The 21487-nt window shown below is 44.8% G+C and overlaps 6 protein-coding genes across 6 annotated transcripts; 3 read left to right on the top strand and 3 right to left on the bottom strand.

The window, feature by feature from the left end:
• Positions 1-5186: 5186 nt before the first annotated feature.
• C8Q69DRAFT_6078 (hypothetical protein) lies at positions 5187-7582 on the top strand. Its single transcript, XM_028633828.1, has 3 exons — positions 5187-6284; positions 6340-6828; positions 6992-7582. Exons 1-3 carry the CDS (start codon positions 5538-5540, stop codon positions 7292-7294), a joined length of 1539 nt encoding a protein of 512 aa, XP_028488614.1. The 5' UTR covers positions 5187-5537; the 3' UTR covers positions 7295-7582.
• A 1396-nt stretch (positions 7583-8978) lies between these two features.
• On the bottom strand, positions 8979-10551 carry C8Q69DRAFT_449322 (40S ribosomal protein S4). The gene is made up of 5 exons (XM_028629359.1): positions 10478-10551; positions 10199-10336; positions 9840-10124; positions 9395-9689; positions 8979-9329 (listed from the first exon to the last, which is right to left on the bottom strand). The coding sequence occupies exons 1-5, from the start codon at positions 10489-10491 to the stop codon at positions 9273-9275; spliced, it is 789 nt and encodes a 262-aa protein (XP_028488613.1). The 5' UTR covers positions 10492-10551; the 3' UTR covers positions 8979-9272.
• Positions 10552-12376, bottom strand: C8Q69DRAFT_449321 (aspartate-semialdehyde dehydrogenase). Its single transcript, XM_028629358.1, has 3 exons — positions 11974-12376; positions 11660-11917; positions 10552-11600 (listed from the first exon to the last, which is right to left on the bottom strand). Exons 1-3 carry the CDS (start codon positions 12002-12004, stop codon positions 10795-10797), a joined length of 1095 nt encoding a protein of 364 aa, XP_028488612.1. The 5' UTR covers positions 12005-12376; the 3' UTR covers positions 10552-10794.
• Positions 12377-12462: 86 nt separating this feature from the next.
• On the bottom strand, positions 12463-15054 carry C8Q69DRAFT_449316 (oxidoreductase, FAD-binding protein). Its single transcript, XM_028629357.1, has 4 exons — positions 14250-15054; positions 13125-14178; positions 12894-13075; positions 12463-12827 (listed from the first exon to the last, which is right to left on the bottom strand). The coding sequence occupies exons 1-4, from the start codon at positions 14598-14600 to the stop codon at positions 12609-12611; spliced, it is 1806 nt and encodes a 601-aa protein (XP_028488611.1). The 5' UTR covers positions 14601-15054; the 3' UTR covers positions 12463-12608.
• An 83-nt stretch (positions 15055-15137) lies between these two features.
• On the top strand, positions 15138-18980 carry C8Q69DRAFT_5990 (hypothetical protein). The gene is made up of 9 exons (XM_028633820.1): positions 15138-15337; positions 15389-15536; positions 15592-15686; positions 15781-16398; positions 16447-16599; positions 16647-17864; positions 17922-18050; positions 18102-18230; positions 18287-18980. Exons 1-9 carry the CDS (start codon positions 15263-15265, stop codon positions 18908-18910), a joined length of 3189 nt encoding a protein of 1062 aa, XP_028488610.1. The 5' UTR covers positions 15138-15262; the 3' UTR covers positions 18911-18980.
• A 522-nt stretch (positions 18981-19502) lies between these two features.
• Positions 19503-20633, top strand: C8Q69DRAFT_440081 (hypothetical protein; the record flags this gene model as incomplete). Its single annotated transcript, XM_028628619.1, has 6 exons — positions 19503-19537; positions 19634-19976; positions 20028-20217; positions 20349-20467; positions 20532-20566; positions 20621-20633. 6 exons carry the CDS (start codon positions 19503-19505, stop codon positions 20631-20633), a joined length of 735 nt encoding a protein of 244 aa, XP_028488609.1.
• Positions 20634-21487: the final 854 nt, after the last annotated feature.

Below are 21487 nucleotides of genomic sequence, written 5' to 3'. Positions count from 1 at the left end.
AATATTTTGCTATAGACAGGGAAATACCCAATCCCTTTAATATAATAAATACCTTATTAAGATATTATAGATGCTATTTCTTTAACCGGCTATATATAATAATATTATTAATATATACTAAGATAAAATCCCATAGATATTGTGATAATAATCTTTCTATATAATATTAGAAAAAGCCTAGAGTTATTAATAGGCCTATTAATACTACTATTAATTGCTTAAGGCCCCTATAAGGGGTAATAAATATTATTTTTTAATAATTAGATAATTGCACCGACTACTAAAAGAATCCCTTAATAATATTAAGTAATAAAAATATAGTGGCGCCCTTATATTTAGTAAGAATATTATCTTGTTTTAGTAATAGGTATATATTTAAAATAAGTTTTTTATTAATATGCCGCAGGTCAATAACTATCTATAGCTTATTCTTATTTTATATAATAAACACTAATAATGCAGCTGGCGCCTTCTATATTAAAGGGATATATTCTACCTACCCTTCAGTAACTAATAGATTAAGAATAAAGTCTATAGCTTTATAGTCTCTTAAGGAGAGGCAAAATAACACTTATTTTAACCCTTTAATGTTATTTTTATTACAGAAATATACTAGCATATTAACCCTATTATTAAATATACCAAGGCCTTTATAAAAAAGATTAGTATATTTATTTAAAATACTGTGTACCTGTAATTTATATTCTTTATCCTATGCTAATAATATATCTGCTTATTCTACTATAGTATTAGTATTATTTATATTAGTTACCCTAGTATCTACCGCTATTAGCATAGGATAATTAATATTGCCTATTAATTGTATTATACCTGTTATTAGGATAAGTACCTAAGGTAAGAATATATAACTAAGGAATTAACTAGTCCTTATTTATATAGGATAATCTCCTATATTTATATATAGTAATCTTATCCTATTATAGCAGATTAAGGCCGCCAATAAACTACCCTATATACTTAAATTATTATTTCTCTATAGAACAGGTATTATCTAGTATAAATATATCTCTAGTATAGGACGCTAGCAGATATTAATTATATATCTTTAAACAGGCTAAACTATAACCGTCTTTATTATATAGATCGCTTGCTTCCTCTATAATAGTTATTTATAAGGTCTGTTTTATAAGGACCTTACTAGTATTTAATATCCGCTAATAATAGCTTGCTGTCTAAATAGGTTAAGGATTATTTTATTTTTAATAAGGATACTAGTATTTATTATTATACTATAGGCTAAGATAGGAATAATATAATAGCATTTAGTAAATAAAGTTATTTTACTATTATTAGCAAGCAATATAATTATAATATTAAGTTAATAAATAGAATTTACCCCCTAGTTGCTAATTCTTTTTAAAACCTTCGCGTATGCTACTAAGGTAATATTTAAAAAATATTTGTTATAATAGGCTTATAAAATATATAAAGTATTTAACCCTATATTTAAGCATATAGTTAATTTCTCCCTATTATAGATAAAGTCGGCTTATAGATATTTATACTGCTCCTAGGCCTATATAGGGGCTAAAGGCTATTCTTCTATAGATTATAATGCCTCTTTATCCCTAATCCTTTTTAATTTTCCTTATTAATAAAAGTAGCTTTAAGAGTCTCTAAGGTTTCTAGATCCTTAATATCTATATTACTATCTAATGCTATAGCTATATAAACGTGAGTATCTTTTTATATAGAATAATTATTATCCTAATGCTAAGCTTTATAATAATAATATAAATATAATAATAATTATTTTTTGCAGGGTTATCGCAGCAAATATAATAATTAAGTATTTTTACCCCTATCTTTAAATACTGCTAGTAATATTGCCCTGCCAGTAGCTATAACTAGCTCTTATATCTATATTAATGTTTGCACCTTTTAATAGCGCTAAAAAAGCCTATCTATATACTCTTATATAAGCAGTATTAATAATAGCCTATTATATATATATTAAGATTTCTCCTATTCTTAACGCGCGCTTATCTTAATATATTATATTTAATGGCAAAATTGCTCTATAGGCTTACCTAGCTTAATATAAATTAGTATTGCTAGCTTTAGATTTAACCCTTTCTATAACTTGCTCTTAATAGCCTTATTATCTATTATACCTACTTTTTTTAATAATATAATCTTCTATATAAGATAATTATTTAGCAGAAATTTATCTGCTATAGTAAATAAGAAGGTTAAGTTTTATACCTATTAATAAGCCTTAATTAGGTTATAATAGAACTCCTCTTCTAGCAATTAACACTATTTATCTAAAGAATAAGCCAATTTATTGTATATCTCTTCAGGTAGGTTTATATATTATACTAATACTCTGCCCTTTAGGTAAAAGGGTAAGATATTTAATACTGCGCGTGCTCCTTTATAAGAAGCTATAATCCTAATTCTCTTAATAAAAAATTAAATATTCTTATCTATTAGGTTAAAAATTATAATATCTTCTGATTTTAACCGCTGTTAATATTATTTATTTTTATACTAAGATTTAGTATTATAAGGCTTCTCCTTTTTATATATTGGTCTCTGTAATCTGCTGCTTTATATATATTATTTATATAATAAGCAGTTATATAGTTAGCATTAGCCTAATCTAAAGCTTAGTTAGCGTTGGCCCAATTTAAAGCTTAATTAATATTAGCCCAATCTAAAGCTTCTGGCTAATTATCCTCGCATTAATTGCCTTAATTCTAATTTTCTAATCACTATATTTAACTGCTTCTCTAACTCTTTGATATAATTTTTTAAATAATATTCTTGCTCTAAAAAACGCTCTAAGAAATATTGTTAATAACTTAGTTGCCCTATTATTAGTAGTAATAATACTTACTCTATAGATTAAATACAGTAATCTAGTCCTATATAAAACGCCTGCGCCTATTTAAATAGGGATGCTATTAGAGTATTATAACCTATATCTTGCTATATTTAGTATTTCTATATCTTTATATAAAGGTCCTCTACCCTCTTTAATAATATTATAATTAAGATACTACTTACTTATATTAGATTAGTTTATATTAGATAGTCATTAACTAATTTATAGAGATTATCTGTCAGTTTATTATAATATGCAAATAGCCTATTAATTAATACTATATAAAATTTAAACTGCTTTATAGTATATTATATAAATGCCTTTTTATTTTTTCTTAACTTATCTATATCCGCGCTTTCTTCTTATATTAGTTCTTATTGATTGCTATATAGATCTAATATTATATTAAATATTATATTAGTAATACCTGCGGTAGGTATATATAATCTTATTCTTTAATTCTTATAAAAAAAGATATATTATCTAAGTATTATATATAAAATTGGGATTATATATAAATAATAACAGCAACTAAATTAAATATAAGATTAACTAAGATTAAAAATAAGATAATATAGAGTTTTATATTATTAGCTGCAGTATTATTCTCTATTAAGATTTCTCTTAACAGTGTAAAATCCTAGCCAGATTTATTATTAGGATATACTATTACTTTACTGTGCAAATAGGGGGAAAGAGTAATATTAAGAAGTCTAGATTCCTCTAATGCTAAAGATGTCGCTATATACATAAGGTCATATGACCTACATCATGTGCCTCTACACCAGATCTGGCGTAGCAGGGAGTTGGCCAGTCCAGATGGGAATCATGTGCCGCAGCCGGGAACTTCCTCAGGCGTCAGAGAGAGCAGAGCCTGCACTTCTTCCCATCCAGCATCCCCTTCTCCTTCACCATCACCATCACAACAAGTCAACGACAGACGTGCAAGGAGATCTGCAAGGCAGGCCCATCAATTTCTACTGACGGTATTTTCTCGGGTGGCCCGGTCCTTATTTTTGCCCAGCTGATAACGAACCATGACACCATGAGACCGGTGGGACTAGGCGTTTCGAACATTCAGAGACCCAGGTACTCGCTCATCAATGGCCCGGCGATTTTATCTGTTTCCTAGCACTTACCACAGTACCCAGATGCCATGCGAGATGAGATCCACTCCTGGCCTTTAGAACGGCGATCTAACGTCAGAAGAGCGGTGTTTCAGTAGGTCTGCGGTTTACCCCGACGGTCTCCCCTAGCTGTTTCTCTGGTTCGGCTGCCCCGGGTCTCCCGTGGCGCAGCCACCAGTGAAAATTGATGTCCAGTGTCTATCGATCTGATCTAGTCCAGACGTCCACAATAATGATTAATGTAATAATATGCACAAGGTGATACCCGAGACTCACTTGCCACCGGGATCCATAGCGGGTACAGGTACTCTATGCAGAGGCATGGGTTGGAGTACTCGTACTCGCGCTGGCAGATCTAAAGAAGCACATTGAAGGGCAAAAGGCCGGACGGACATACAGGGATCCGGACCCTCTCGGATATTGACCGTCAAGGTAGGTAGCTGACGAGTCCAATACGGTTTGCTGGGAGGTGACTCCCCTTTTGGCACTGTGGGAGGGATAGCCGGTCACGGAATGGATTGTGACGGATCTTCCACGCTTCGTCGGGCACCCAATTTTATCTAATCCCGAGTAGCTGTGTGGAGGCGAGGCGGCGTGGGATCTGAATATTCAGCTGTCGTTCCGGCTTACGGATATCCATCTACAGGGCTCCAGGCCACGTTCACGGCCTTATGGTCATGACCAAAACCCCCGTAATATATACCGGTCTAACGAGCACGAAGCGACCCAAGCGACTGGAGACAATGTTCTCCGCACCAAGAAATGGTGCGACCGCAGGGCAACCCTTGGACGAACCCCATGAACAAGGCGTTGACCGCTTCTCTGCATTCTCTACGGAGTATGTGATTTCACCGTAAAGGGTGCAACTATTGGAGCTTTGGAGGCAACGAATTGACTCAGGACCACGCCATAGAGTAGCCTTGGAAGGAGTGGACAACTCCCTGCACCGATCAGTCGCCGCTGACGATTCAACTCCCCGATAACTAGTGGTGGATACCCGAACGGTCCTTGAAGCCAAAAGGCTACCACCGGCCCAGCGGGTAAAGATTGACAGCCCGGCAGCAACTAGTCAGCTCACTATCACGGCCCCCGAGTACGGTTAACCTGGCTCCTGGGAGCGAAGACCCAGAGGTTCGGGACTGGACGATCGCTCTTACTACTACCATATGTGCCACTCTGGCTGTGGCCTCCGTTGTACTCCGTGCCCGTACAAACGCTAGTAGGTTAAAAGCTACGAGGGGCCATAGCCCCTCGGAAGCCGTCCAGGGCGTGGCAACGCCGGAGACTGAAGCTATAGGCTTGCATGCTTATTCCTGCTCAGCGGTTAGTCCCCGTCCAGAATCTTGGATCTGTATGCCCTGCTTCCACAACTCCCAGGCTCCGACTGCCCTGTCCCAAATTGCTTCTTCGTGGATCTCTAGGGCTGCAGTCATACTCTACTACTGTATGGTGGAAGACAGGTAACATTATTCAATGCCGAGAGAGCATTCCGTATGACCCCACGTTATCGTTTCTGGCTATAGGCGATTTGTGGACGATCTGGTTGTCGATTTGCTGCAATGACTACCCCTGCTGGCTACGCAAATGGTCCGTTCGAACCATCGTCTGAGTCTGGTCTGACTCCCTCCTCTCTCCATGTGCATGACAGTTATTCTCTTGCACAGAGAGTACTCTTCTCAAACGGAGTTTCCGGTGATACTCTCGACAAAGGTAGAAGTGGGATGATGTCTGAACAGCAAATGAATTTCCCCTCTCTCTTTCAGCCTGCTGCAGAACGACCCGGATTATTCGTACCTTACAGATGGTGGGAGGATGAAGCGACGACCGTCCTTTGGACATTCGATGTCCAAGATATTGGCCGTGTCATCAGATATGGCCTTTTCCATGATCCCAATTTCCCTAGGAGTGTCTTGCAAAACCGTAACTCAAACACCATTGACGACTTCCTGATAGCACTTCTCGAACCAGAAGACATCCCATTCATCGTCAACCTTTCGCACATCCAGAAGGTCGAAGAAATCCTGCGTCGATTCAAAGCAAGCAAACCTGCCCTGGCTCCCTGGGGCTGGTTCCCTGTGCAAGCAATACATGAAGCCAACGCATCTTCAATCGCTACGGATATTGATGCTGAGAGTCACTTACTCTTCAAGACTATCTCGTTCGAAGAGTGGGTACGGTATTCTCTAGGCTACAGTGCTCCTTCTGTGGAGTGGTTCCTTCTTCAACATACAGCTTTTTTCATCCATCTCTCAAATCATCTCCATGCCTATCCAGAAGAGATTGAGAAGTATAAGGACGTCGAGAAGGTCAGTAATATAAAGTCTTGCAGCAGAAAGTTGCAGTTTTGCTGATGGTTTTCAGCATCTTCGTACACGAAGTCCCTTTGCACACAGAGCGTTGGTCCAGTGCCTGCTCAACTTTCACGAAGCAGATCAGTCGAATATATCGTTCGTGGACGGCCCTGCCTTTGAGTTCATTGCCGGGCCCATCCAAAGGATCTTCAAAGACCATCCTCCAAGTCTCACGTCAATCTTGAAGATGCTTTCAGTCTTGGCAGTGCGCTTCCAGCGAACCTATATTCACACTTCGAAGATGAACTGGATGCAGAATTTTGACGTATCCGTTCCTTTTGTGGAAGATGTGTTTGGCTCTATCTCTCCTGCTGACTTGGCACGGACATTGACAACTTCGGATGAGCTAGACTTCGCGCGTCTTTCTCGGGGTGATATCATCAATGAAGGGCCTACTCTCAAACATCTCGTTGCAAGGTGGCATGCGCTCGCCACTGCTGTGTGGGAATGCTGCCTTGCATTACCGGATCTGTCAAGCTACATTCAAGACTGTATACAGGTAAGCCACTGGTTCTTTGGATCTCAATACTCACTCACCTTTTCCGTAAATTTACTTTCTTTTTTGGCGCCATTTTTCGACAGCAATATCGAGTAACTTACATTGAAGACTACTCTCTGGTCCTCGATATCATGGTGTCCTATTTCTGACATTTGTTAATCAGGTCCTCGACACCTTGCGAAATTACAACTCTGCTACCGCCCTCATTAAGGGTCTGCGGGACTACAAGATAGCTGGGTTACAAAGTTCCGATGTCAATCTTGCCCTTGACATTGTCTTATTTGAACAGTCACTTTCGCCTAGCCTTTCGTATCTGCTGGATGCTTCTGATAACTTTGCTGCTTACAGGCGGCGGGTGCAGGAAGCTCCTGGAATTCCTTTTCTACTACCTCATGTCAGAGAGTCCAGGCGGCGTGGTGAAAGTGCCTTGGATGAGCTATCTCAAGGACTGCAAGAGATAAGCTAACTGGCCTGAGTGAGCCACAGTATTTATATCCACTCAATATGGGCTGAACAGCCCTTGAAACAGAGAAAGCGCCAGGATCTCTCGTCATGATGTCTTGGCATCCTGGACAGTTTCCATGATGCTTGATTCCTTCCTCTGACCTTCTTTTTTGCAGTTCGCTTTCATGGTCTAGCTAACGCCGTAATGCACGAGTGCTGAACTATTCCGATGCTGGTATGCCGGGGAAGGATGTTTGCATTGATTATTCTTGAAGATTGGCGTTAGGGGGGGTTTTCTCTTACGAGTGCGGTCCTTCTGCCGCACCCAGAATGCAAATGTGCGCTGTTGTGGCGTTGGAGGTCCAGCATTGTCTTTTGGCCTGATTTACCTGTTCGACGAGTCTTTTGTCCTTCTACTTTCCTGCAAGGAGACGTTTTATAATACCCCTTCAACATAAACCGATAGGAATGAGCACCAACGAATCACTTTGCTTATCAACTTACCATGCAATTGTCTGTTCTTTTTTTCCGATGCAGATCGACGTCACCGTCCATGTGCTGCGTATAGCCGTTACATGAGGCTTACCCAACATAGGTGATGAAACCCGCAGCATACTATCTTGTCTTCCACTTTCCCGCAAGTCATGTATATAGCCCAATATATTGCTTCAAACTAGCTTCTTATATCCCACATTGGCAGGAACCAACGACGACCCTCCACACAAAGTGGATACGCCTTACCCCCTTCCAAAAGACCCTTCTCTACCTAGGTAAGGCCTACCATCTCCGAAATCGACCACAGTCTCTCTTGACTTCCATCTTCCCCCTTTCGGACCTCCTCAGCCTGTCAGGCGACGTTCCCACTATACCCGTAGACTCGGTACTAGCGAGAAATCACTTATGCATGCCGCCCGATTCGGAAACCCACCCCCTGATCTGGTCACCCAACGGCGCTGTCACTTATTTTAAGTAGAGTGGGAAAACCCGCCACAGTTAAATCTGATCTTCACTAATCGTGCATTGGGCAATATTATTAAACCAACTAAACTACTAATAATATTAACTTGCATCATGTGTGGCTGAGGCTGGGTAGAAATGGTGGGGGAAAAAAGAATGGAGTCGTAGCCACGTGTATGTGCTGTTAGTTAGGTATCTGATTTTTAACTTACGTGTTTTATGTACATAGTTAGTTAGTGAGGCTTCTGCTTACTCAGGGTAAGGCGTTAGTTAGTTACATATGCGTAGGAATTGAGAGTCTAGAATCTGGCTATATGCTTGCTTGCTCGTATATCAGGGATAGTATACTGAGTGTTGTTTGTTGCTTGTTGAGGGATTTAATATGGATGATATACATAGATGTTTTTCGTCTACATATACATACATGTGCATGAGCATATGTATGTAATGTATGTATGTATGTACAAATGGTCTGATGTAAGAGGATTGGGGAGGGTTTGTTCATGTAGGAAATATGCGAGTGTTGTTTGTTTTGTCCGTATGTGGTATGATGTGGTTCATACGTGGATTCGCATGGGATTGTGGTTTTGTTTTGTTATGGTAGCGCGGTAGGACTAACTGACTAATTGGACAGTATGATTGAGAATACGGATTGCTGTGTAGGAAATGACAACTATCTATTACTTGGTGGGTGGTTCTTCTATGGTTGCTGATACTGGGAGACAGAATCTGGGGTGGGCTAAGGAGTAGGATATTACGAGATATGTGCTGACGGGGTTTCAACATCATGAAGAATCAGAAAAGGTATCATATCATGAACTATGGAGACAAATATCCCATCCCGGGCTGTTTGCTTGCTATGTCTGGATTTCTACTCGAATAGAAGATAGAGCGAATCCCTATGCTACGCGCCATTTTCCCTCGCGAATCCTAGGCTGTTGTCCTCACACAGCTGCAAGTCAAGACAAGACGCCGTCTCTCATAAAAAATATTTTTACTTTTTGGTTTGAGTGTTACGCTTGTTTGGAACCTACCGGACCAATTTACTGGCCAGCAATAGCGTAAGCACGGCGGCGGTCACGCTCCTCAGCGATGGAGAGCTGTGGGATAATGTTAGCCTCTTGCCCAAGACTCCAATACTCTGTGGTGGGCATAAAAAACATACCTTGACACCCTTGCCCTTGGGCAGAGAGATCCAGGGCTTCTCGCGTCCAATGACGAAGACGTTGGACTCACGAGTGGCGAAGGTGTTGTCAATGGCATCCTTGATGTGGACGATGTTGAAACCACCATCGTGACGCTCACGGTGGGTGATGACACCAACACGACCCATGTTACGACCACCAGTGACCATAACGACAACACCAGTGTCGAAGCGAACGAAGTCGGTGATCTTGCCGGTGGCAAGGTCGATCTTCACGGTGTCGTTGACACGGATGGAGGGGTCGGGGTAGCGGATGCTGTAGAAAGCAACTGTCAGCACAAAAATGTCCACGCACAATGCGATCTTACTGTCTCCAGTAGGAAAGGAATTCCTCGTCCTCCGCCGATCAACCAAAGCTTGGTCCAACGACTGAATGACGCGGAACTTGTGGAGAGCATAAACTCACGTTCTCGCATCGTGCGTAACCAAGAATGGGATCCCGCCCTTGCCGAGCTGAACGCGCTTGACGCGGCCCAGCTTGTACTCAGCCTCCTCAGCCTGGATACGGTGGACGGTGAAACGGCCCTTGGTGTCGTAGACGAGACGGAAGTGCTCGCCGGTCTTCTCGATGGTGATGACGTCCATGAAACCGGCAGGGTAGGTCGAGTCAGTGCGGACCTTGCCGTCGACCTTGACGAGACGCTGCATCAGGATGGCGGTAACCTCGCGGCCGTTAAGAGCGTACTTCAGGCTACAGAAGAAGATATCTTGTCAGTTCCCCGATCCCTCGACCGAATTCGCTGTATGTAAATTGGCATGTCGTACCGGTTACGGATGAAGACGATCAGAGGCAGGCAGTCCCGGAGCTTGTGAGGACCAGGAGAGGCCTTGGGAGCATAGGTTCCGGACATTTTGTCCAGGAGCCAGTGCGAGGGCGCACTAAGGCGCTTCTGGTGCTTCTTTCTGTATAGCAAAACTCATCAGTTTCGATGTTCCAATCCATGATCACGATGGTCGCAGCGACGAAAGAACAGAGCCTCTGTCGAGAGAGGATCTGCTGAGAGACAATCTGCGATGTGAATGTAATTCAATGGATTCACTTACGGTCCACGGCCCATTTTGACTGCTCTGTCGACTCAAACCGTTAAAGTTGTCGAGGGTGTCGCGAAGGAAGAATCCCGTCAAGTCGAGAAGTTGAGATATCCACTCGCAAAATTCGCTTAGCGGACGGCCTGTGGGTTCGAGCCCTAGTACTAGTCCTAATCTGATTCTAATTGACCTGACCGCCTTGGCGGGTTGAGCCCTCTATGGTGTTATGTAATCGACTATGAATGCAAACACGACAAACCTATGTTTTTGGAGAATTATTTCTGAATTGAAAGCGCTATGTATGTACTAGATCTTTACTTTTTTGGTCTAATTTAGATAAGTCCCTTGATGACAGCAGCCTCAGCGTTGAGGATGGATGAGCCTGCGGCGCCAATGACTGTGTTGTGGGAAAGACAGGCGAAACGGAGATCGAAGTAACCACCGGCAGGTGCTTCACGGACGCGTCCAACGCTGACGGCGTATCCATTCGACAGGTTGCGGTCAAGTCTTGGTTGTGGTCGATCGGGCTCGTCGAAAACCACGATAGCTTGCTCTGGTGCGGAATGACATCCTAGCTTCTGGGCCTCGGACTTGTATTCTCTCAGTGCCTGCTTAACCTGTTCCGCCGTAGGCGCCGGGTGGTTCTTGAAGCGCAGAGAAACGTATGCCATGTGGCCGTCCGTAACACCAACACGGGTGCAGGTGGCACCGACCTTGAGGTCAGACTGCTCTTCAAAAGCAGTGGCATCAGCATTCATAGAGCCCAGAATCTTCTGAGCCTCGTTCTCGAGCTTGTCCTCTTCGCCGCTAATGAAGGGAATGACATTATCCATAATGTCCATGCTGGGAACACCAGGATAACCAGCGCCAGATACTGCCTGCTCCGTGAAGACTTCCACGTACTCGACAGGACCGAACTTGGCCTGGAGAGCGGCAAACGGAATGACGATACCAATAACGGCGCAGTTCGAGTTGCAGACAAGGAATCCCTTCTTCATGCCGAGCTGCTTCCTCTGGTGATGGATCAGGTCCAGATGCTGCAGGTTGACCGTGGGCACCACTAGAGGAACGATTGGGTTCTTTCTGTGGTTCTTAGCATTGGAGAAGACGGGGATATCGGCCTTAATGAACTCCATCTCTGCAAGACATCAGTAAGGGAGCTTCACATCAGGGGAATTGGCATTGGTTTGAACATACCAACTTCGCCTGCAACGTCGCTGTCAAGCCCAGAAAAGACGATGTCGCAGTCCTTGAAGTTGTCCGCAGTACATTCCCGAACGACGAGTTCGCCCAGCTGCTTAGACATGGGCATAGACTGCTTCCACTTCACTGCATCCTTGTATGCCTTTCCAGCAGACCGGCTGGATGCACCAACAGCATGGAGCACAAGGAAGGGGTGGTCGGCGAGCAACAGGATGAACCGTTGACCCACAGAGCCTGTGGCACCCAAGACACCTAATAAATGTTAGAACCAGTCAAAAGAAGTCTTTCAGAGTTGATCAATAACATACCGCACTTCTTCTTTGCAACTGGCGACGACATTATTCCAATATGGCCTGTGAGTTAAGAACTTTGAGCGTCAGCTTGTAAGTATGCCTTGAATGAAGCAAAAACTGCCGAATGACTGCATAACATATAATGAGCCCAATTAAACCAACGCCATGCCATATGCATTTACAGGACAGGCGTAACAAGAGCTCATTTAATCTTTGTATCAGGCCGAGAATTGAGCTTGCGATTTCTCGGCCAGGTGTCTGAATGACTCAAAAACTTCAAGCTCGCGACGGAGAACCATTGCATGTAATATGTTCATACGAATGGTGCAAATGAGAATATGCGAATAAAGATATAGGATTCAACACTGAAATAGACCAGAGAAAGCATACACTTACCTCTTCACTTGCTCAAACTTGATATGTGAAAATGCGATGCTGTGGCAATGGTAACTGCGATATCGCTCCTCCATTTTTGGCGGGGAAGAGGGGCAGCCAATGACGGCGGGACCGTGCTTAGTCATCAATAAAACAATTTCAACCACCAGAGATGGAGTTTACAGCGTACACATCCTCAGTAACATGGAATATTCATGCAAAATATATATATTCTATCATTGAAAATGCAAAACCCGTAATTCCTAGTCGATACCTTATGACTTATCGCCTCGCTTAGCTCCAGTCAGTCTGGCAGACTCGACTTCGGAAGTGTCTAACGGTTTCACTTCGCGTGTTGAATCAAAGATCTTGCCAGGATTCATGATCCACTGGGGATCCAGAGACCGCTTAATGCTGCGCATTATATCGATCGTATCCACGCCGAGTTCCTTGAGCAGTGATTCTTTCTTTCCCAGACCAATACCGTGCTCTCCCTGGTATCACAGTTAGGATGATCCATAGTTATCGGTTACGCGTTCCTGATGCAGCCATGGACTTACCGTGCAAGAACCTTCCATTTCAAGAGCGCGGTCGACCATATCATGTACACATTTTTCCACGCGTTCCTTCTCCACAGGATCGTGTCGGTTGTACATAATGCTCTCATGAAAGTTACCGTCACCGATGTGACCGAGAATGCTGGCGAAGATACCCAGGTCATCCATTTCCTTCTTCGATACTTCTGCACGTACGGATTAGAAGATGGTCTCAGAACGCGGAAAGACACATACCGATAATGTCAGGTAGTCGAGAAATCGGTACTGCGACATCTGTGGACCAGACCTCGGAGCCTTCTTTTCGCAAAGCCAACATACTCCACAGCGACTGCTTACGGGCTGACCATAGGTCATGAGCTTCTCGATCATCCTTGGCAAAGTCGAAGGACTGGGCCTTGTTCTGCTTCGCTATCGTCTTCACTAGATTAATGCTGTCATCTACCCCTGCAGAAGTTCCGGAGAATTTGAAGAAGAGCGTTGGTAACTTCTTCCACGTTCGACTCGTTCCACCTGCACGATTGATGACATCCATTTGAACGTCGTCGAGTATCTCCATCGACTGTACTATGACCCCTTTCCGGATCACTTGCATCGCAGTGGATGCAGCATCTCGTATGGATGGGAATGAGACGACACCGACTCGCGTTTTCTCTGGAGTGGCAGCCAGCTTCAGGGTGATCTCTGTAACGATCCCAAGTGTGCCCTCCGATCCGACAAACAACCCCGTCAGGTTGTAGCCAGCAGATGTTTTGCGTGGACGTCTCCGTGTCTTGATCACGCGACCGTCCGCGAGCACGACGGTCAAATTAATAACCCAGTCTTTCATCGTGCCATATCGGACCGCGTTCGTGCCGCTGCAATTTGTCCCAACCATGCCACCTATCTTGGCCGAAGGGCCAGGGTCAACGGGGAAGAAGAGGCCGGTGTGTTTGAGTTGTTCGTTAAGTTCCATCCACTGTATGGCAGGCTGGACGACTACATCCATATCCTCTTCGTGCAGCGCGAGGATCCGATCCATAAAAGCGAAGTCGATCGTCATGCCTCCATAAGGAGCTGAAAAGTTGGCTTCGAGACTTGAGCCTCCAGAGTAAGGTACCATGGGCATACGGTACTTGGAACAAACTCCGGCAATCTCTGATACGTCTTCCGTCGACTTGGGATAAGCAATGGCCACCGGTAATCGGTCCGCGTTGACAGTAGACCACTCTGAATATCCGTGATCTTGCAAATCGTCCTCATCTGTACTGACCGCGTTGTCACCTAGCTTGGTGCGCAGCTCCGCAATGGCCTGCAAAAATGAGCATTGGCAAAATACGGGCACCCAGGGGTACTGAGAAGATCATAGTGTAGAACGCGTACCTTTTCCATGTCCTGTAATGACCCATATTGAGGTTCTCGAGTACTGTCCGCAGTTACAGATCCAGCACCGGAGCTCGCATAGGCGTAAGCGGCACCACTGGCCAGTGCAGAAACCAGAAGGACACGTCCTGTTGTCCAGAACGTAGCTTGCGAGGCAGCTCGAATAGAGCTTGATTCCGGTGTAGCATTCACGCCTGCGCTTCTACTGTTCCATCTGCGCCCTAGGGGAGAGCGATGAGCGGTCTGGGGACGTAGTAGAGGGCGAAGATTGCGGGGAAGCTTTGCGGGACAGCCCCGGAAAAGAGACGACTGCATTGCTGCACAGTAAACTCGAGACTCATGAAAAGTCATACAATACTCCAGAAGAGGGAGAATTGCTTTTCAAAGCCATTGGAACAGAAAATAGAAAGGAGGAGAGAAATGAAATGTACACCAAGGCAGCTTATGTGCGTCCCAGGTAGGCGCCTGTCCGCTGACCTTTTGTTCCTGAATGACCGCCATTGCGTGACAGTTTTCAGCCTGAATTTCAGCCAAGATCGCATGATGAGCCGAGACAGCCGGTAGAGATCAATTCCATCTGCCTCAACAACTGCGAGTCTTCCATTTTGATTCGATCTCAGCTCCAGAATCTCCCCGGACGTGGGGGTTGAACGCGGGGAAAGACTAAACCGACCGGCAAATCCTCGGTGCAACGCCGAAGCTCCGCAATGAGTATTTATAGTGTAGCCGGTTGTTGATACCCACTCATGGGCCTCTGTGGACAATAATTGCTAAATTATACATGGGGTAGGTTAGCCATATACTGTTCCCAGACAAAACAATCCCATATCTAGTTGTATAGTGTACAATGTAGAGTGGTAGCTTGATCGCTTTCCGTATCGGTTCCGTTGATGGGGCAACCGGCGGAGGGTCCAGCCTGAAGACTTCAGGATCCCGCATTTACGACTTCATCGAGATAATAGATCTCGAAACGCGTGCTGCTGGGGATCAAAATATATCGAGGTAGTGAAATTATGGCGGACAGACTGCCCCATCTTATTCGTGAAATTGAATATGTTGTCACAGCGCCGTATATCCCGGTACTGCAGGTTTGTTTGTGTCGCGATGCATGAAAAAGACAACTACTGATCCATGAGTAGGACCTTCAAGAGCTCGTGTCAGATTGCCCGCTGAATGTGTTGCAAGTATGGGCGAGTTGCAAACCCTGCCAGGTGGCTCTCCTGGCCCAGAAACTCTTGGAAGCTATTCCTTGTTCATCTGCATCACTGCCGCTGATATGCGCGTTTGGTGAGCAATTCCGCGATACGCTTACGCCCTGTGCCTGACGTCTGACAATGACTAGCACAAGTCCAAGAGTTTTGTGAGATCTTGGTACAAAAACAACCGGCCTTATTGGACCAGTTCCTACAAAAGGCAATCGACGATAGAGATTCCCAAGTGAGTCTAGCAATGGTGCTCCCCAAAAATTAATAGCCAACAGCCTTGGCGCATGTTGTGGTTGAGATAGCGACCTAGTTGCTGACCACGGTAGTCCTTCCAAACATGCATTTCAATGCTGTCCCACCCGCTACCAAGCGGGATTGTGCTTCCTGCACGTGTATCGACTTTCGTCGAGAGACTGGTTCAGAAAATGGTGGATAGACCATCCGCAGAGACAATTTACCCTTTGTATCAGGTTATCGGTAGCATGCATGGAAGCTCAAGCCTACTCGCGGCATTTTCTGAGGAGACTATGGTCAACTTCCAGACAGAGTGTACGAAAATCTTGCGAAACTTAGACGACCATATGGGAAATCTACTATGCCTTGCAACGTTTGCTCGCATAGCTGCCGCCCGAATCTCGAAGAACTATACCAGTCAAGGAAATGACGGCTTTCCCAATTGGCTTCAGAATATCCGACAGTTCTTCGGACCTAAAAGGTCTTCCAAAACCCTAGATCTCGTTGTTCTGAGGGTTATTCTGGCATGCTCTGCCAATTTCAGCATGTCTTCTAATGAGGCGATACAAAGCGTTCGCCTGGCAATGGAAATATGCGACGCAGTCGATTCAGACCAGAGGCGAGCATGGATCGAGAAGAACTCTGCTAGGATCACTAAACTGCGCGAGAAACTTGGAAGAGAGGGCATTGACAGGAAGCTGCAAGTCATGGTAAACGCACTACATTACCATTGGTTGGAAGCACGCTGACATGTTTAGGGCCTTGCATTTCTCGTGTCATTGCTATCCAATGGTCAGCTATCGGAAGATCACCGGGCAGCCTGCAAAGAGATACTACTGTCTCATGAGGGCAGACGCGCCTTACAGGAACTACCTGATAACGCTTTCCGGACTTTCGTTTCACAAGCCATGGTGAGTTTCATCACACCCAATAGGAAACGGGATACTGACACCGCTAGACTTATCTGGATGATGCTGCTGTATCTGATATACTCCAATACGCTTTTTCTCTTATCAAAGAGGACGAATTTATGAGCAGTGATGCTCTTCTCTCAATACAGATCATGTTACGCATATTGTCCGCCATGCGACAATCGAACCTGGGCCTTCTTGCCCATTCAACATCCCGGTTTATATCTTCTGATATTGGAACTGAACTACTGAGCAGTCGCATGAAAAGCTTCCCCATGTCATGCCAAGCATGCTGCGAAGGAGTCGATATATGCCGGCCTGCGTTTGTTTCTATACAGAACTCACTTTTCGTTGACCTCGTGTTTCTCTCCTGCACGTCAACTCTCTCAGACAACTCTAGCTCTACATCGCCCTCCACTTTTCCAATGCTAGCTTCCTGTTTCTCTATGGTCAAGGAAAGCATATCCGAAAAGTGCCATTGTTCGTTCTCGAGCTCCAACCGCTCCATTCCGATCAGCATGCCTCCCAATACAACATCTGCAGTCCGTTTCGAAGTCGGCGCAAGCAAGGACTGGAGAGCTAAAATGGGAGAAAGTCTCATGGAGAATGCTTACAGCTCTCATGAAAGCATTATACAAAAAGTTGGAGAGATATGTCGCGACTTAGAATATCGCTGCCATAATGTTGAAGCTCCGTTGAGAGACGTGACAGACCAGCGCGACCAGTTAACGTCGGAAGTCGAAGCGCTGAAAAGGCACAACAGAGAATTAGGGATCCGCGTTGAACAATCATCTCATGCAGCTCTTGCGCTCCAGCAGGAAATGACACGGCTGAAAGAAGAGGCCGACAGTGCAACCGCTCGCTCACAGTATTTGGCAACTCAGCTTGCTGCTGCGCAGAAAGAACTCGAAGATGAAAAGCGAGACTCGCAGGAAACTGCTGTCTCTGAGCGAGAAAAGGCTAGGTCTAGAGAACTAGACCTCATAGCAACCCTCACTGAAAAGGAAGATAGAGTCGAGGAGTTGCATAATGAGCTCAACCATAGGTCAGCGGAGAATGAAAGGCTCCGGGAGACTATCGAAACTCTTTCCGAAAAGAACTCGTCCGGTTCTGAGATGATTGCATCGCTTAGACAGGAAGTCGATGAGCTCCAACAGTCCGTGGAGAATAAAACAAGCGATAACAACCGAATGGATTCTGAGATTAAGGCACTGGTATCTGACAGAGACAGACTACGTTCTGAGAGGGATGACTTACAGCATAAGGTAAGTAGTAAGTCATATGCTGTCTACTACATTATTCTAACGTATATGATACTACAGCTGGAAATCGAGGTTTCCGAATCTAATAGATTGCGCATCGCTATGCGGGAAGAAGAGGAATCCCACGAGTCTAAGGTCGCAATGCTCGAACAGCAATACCAGTCAGAACTATCTAGAGTAACTGCACAGGTAAGTCCTGTCATTTATTTACTCATTGTCCTATACTGACTACTCAACCAGGCACTACAGGAAACATCCCGGCTTACGGAAGAAATTAATCTCCTTCGAATAGCCTTGCAAGCGGCTGAGACCAAAGTATCTTCTGAGCGCAAAGAAAGCAGCAGAAAGATCAATAAACTACAACAAAAAGTAGGTTTCCCGACTGAGCCTTGAAACCTTATGTATGTATACTGACTCAGTCATAGATTGAGGCCCTCCGAAATGAGCGTGCTGCAAAAGCCCGCGAATTCTCCGAAGCCCAGGAACATATCAGTCGCCTTATGGGTGTGATGGGCTTCAAGAATGACCGAAAAGACACAACAAAGCCAACTAGTAGAGAGGAACGGTCAAAGCCTGCTTTGAAGGCATCCAATTTCCGAGAATCGCTGAACCTAGCTCAAGACAGCGTAAACGATACATCGTTCCAGGAAAATACTCAGCTGGGGGCCTCCTTTGAGTCCACAGCTTCTAGCAACTATGCACCAACCCCCAAACGATCAAAAGGCTCCCGCGGGTCACGGGCTTTGTCTCATGCGTCCTTTGATGATGGCTACGATGACAGACAAAGCCGAAAGTTCCATTCCTCTGGCTCTCATTCAGGCACCACACGAAAAGAACGACATAGAAAGCCTCTCGGAGAATGCGATCGAAATAGCCCCGCGAAATCCTCACAGAGCACCACCTCCAAAGGATCCCCAGATGAAGAAGTATCCACGCAATTAGAGAGTCAAATCTGTACGCAGGTCGAAGAACAGCAACTTGAAAACGCTAGCCTGGGGTTCTCAGACGAAGATATATTCACGAGCATGGCGGCTAGGCTAACGCATTGAATTGGTCTTTCAGATTGCTGCATGAAGTCCTCCTAGATCTTTTTGGATAAAGAAACAGATCCCTGTGAAATATGCTGAGAGACTCCAGGATCCTGATGCATACACTAAGCAGAAAACATGAAGCAAAAATACAGAAATGTTATCTCCTACTCAAACTCTCTCTGTAAGCTGCCGCTATTCCCCACGCATTAGGTATTCCCATAGTAGCAGATATTCCCGGCCCCCTTCATCTTGAGTAACGAACTATCCACATTCACAACCCCTTGTTCAAGACATTCATTCATCAGATAGAGGAAACTTGCCATCTGAGTAAATCAATTCATTGCTACCTCATGGCTATGAAATAACTGAGGGGTTCCAGGGAGGGGTATAAATACCCGCTTCTTTTCTTTCTTGGTTTCAATCCGGTCTCCATATTACATATAGCGCTTGCATAGGAAGCTCCTATATAACTTTGAACCCTCTCTACACCTTCAAGACATATATACATCATCTTGTATTCCTTCAAGGAGAATAAATTTATAGCCGCTGTCAAGTTGAAGATACACCACTGGTACCCAAGGTGCTCGTCCCATCTAGTTGGGCAGATGTGATGGACGAAGAGGAAGTTAAGTCAAAAGACTGTCAGTGAGTAAGAAACTTTCTTTGATGAGTTTTCAGAATACATGTCGACGAGGGCCTGTTTCGTGATGATGGTATCTAACTTGGAACTAAGAGATGAAGCGGTCTCGAACAGATCGAGACTTTGAACCAAAGTCTCCGGAATCACTGGAGAGCGTTTAAAGAAGCCCGAAAATATAAAAGACTCTATTGCATTCCTGTCCTTGTTCTTTCTCGGCCTCTCTGTTTAATATTTCAACTATACTTCTATGGGAACCGATTCGGTCAGCATGAACTTGCTCCCATCCTCAGCTCGCTCTTCGATCGTCTTGCTCGACTTCTCTCTTCGTTTGACTGCTTCGGACGGTCCGATAATGTGCATCGATCCCGCTCCTCAGCCCGCCCGATCACCCCATCGTTGCTTCAGACGAGCATTCTGGCAGAGTTCAGGGACCGGACCGTGATTGTAAGTCGGCATCGGACGAGACTTTTCAGATTAGTCGCTAACCGGATACAGGAGCAAATCAGGATGCCATGGATGGCATGGGGAAATGCCATGGAACAGACCATGGTCCGGGAGAACCCCGAGCTTCAACGCTTGGGACCTCTCCTGGTTATGTCGGGGGGAACGCAATTTAAACTTGAGAATCCTCCCCTCAAGCAGCAGACTGCGGAGCTAGCGTTCCAACTCGCAGCGTGTCGGACTAGTAAGTCCGCGTTTCTAGACCAGTTTGACGCGGACACGATCAAGATTATCCTACATAATCATCGTCCTTATCGATAGGAACCACACCTGAGGCGAGAACAAGTGAGTGACGCAGGCTCCTCGCGCATTAAGGCGCAATCTTCAATACGTGGTACATGTACTGGTATCTGAAGAGTCTCTGGATTGAAGACCAGAATCGTGTCAAAGTCGCCGCCACCACGCCCCGGGCCAATCACTCCATCCTCAGCGATGTACGTATCGGAGCTCTGTCCCCTGTCCCCTTGAATCCCCGTTATCTACTGATGCCCCATCCAGCAGCAACGGGACGAAGTGGAGTCATCTCTACATCAGTACGCGGAGTACATATATACCTTTCTTGATTTCTTGTATAATGTCAGATCCAGGGTGACTGAGTGACGATTTCTTTTTTGGTCGAGCGGTACAGAGTTCCAGCAAAGAACACTTCGATACTTCGCCGTATCCCTGTGCGTATAGGTTGATGAAATTGATCATTGACGACCTTGAGAAGCACTCTAAAGACCTAGAATGCAAAGACATCGTAGCCAGTCGGCTTCCTGTTTGTACGATAACTATGAGCTAGGTGTGTCTGTGATCAGGGGCATGGCGTGTATACTCCTTGGGTCTACCAGACGCACTAGGGATTTTGTCGATAAGACTTACAGATAATATGTGCATTAACTCCAGATTATACTTATACGAAGCTAGCCTTAGGAGATCCACTACTGGGTAATGCACCCAGAGGTGAAGGAGTTGGGAATACCAGGTACCACCAACTGCAGATAAACCGTATTCGTTACAAGGTTCCGAACTGGTAGATCGGAATCTACGACCTCGTGAAACCTGGTAGGCAGCCCAGATACAACGGGTTGCTCGATTGCTAGAACATCTGGCCAAGCAGGGTCTGATCACAGATGTGGTCAATGTGGAAATGGCCGATCAAGCACTGGCTTGACCGCCAAGAAGACGTCGTGGTGCCCCTGGCAGACAGGTTCTGTCTGTTATAAGGAATTAGGAAGCTAATCGACAGAATATGGCAGAATTCATGGAAGCCGTTGTTCGCATCTCGAGGAAAGAGGTCTACACTGGAAGACCCCAGGCTTCCCCTCCATGTAGTATGTACTGTACTTGTGGAGATCCTGGAAGATCGTCCACACGAACCTGCCAAGGTATGCACCGTTAGTCGACGGGAGTACAACCGTTTATATGAGGGTTGCCGCCGGCAAAATCACCAATGCTACGAAGATTTTCCT

Source organism: Paecilomyces variotii (assembly GCF_004022145.1).
Source record: "Paecilomyces variotii strain CBS 101075 chromosome Unknown C8Q69scaffold_1, whole genome shotgun sequence".
NCBI lineage: Eukaryota > Fungi > Ascomycota > Eurotiomycetes > Eurotiales > Thermoascaceae > Paecilomyces > Paecilomyces variotii.
This window is presented reverse-complemented; position numbering and strand designations above follow the sequence as displayed.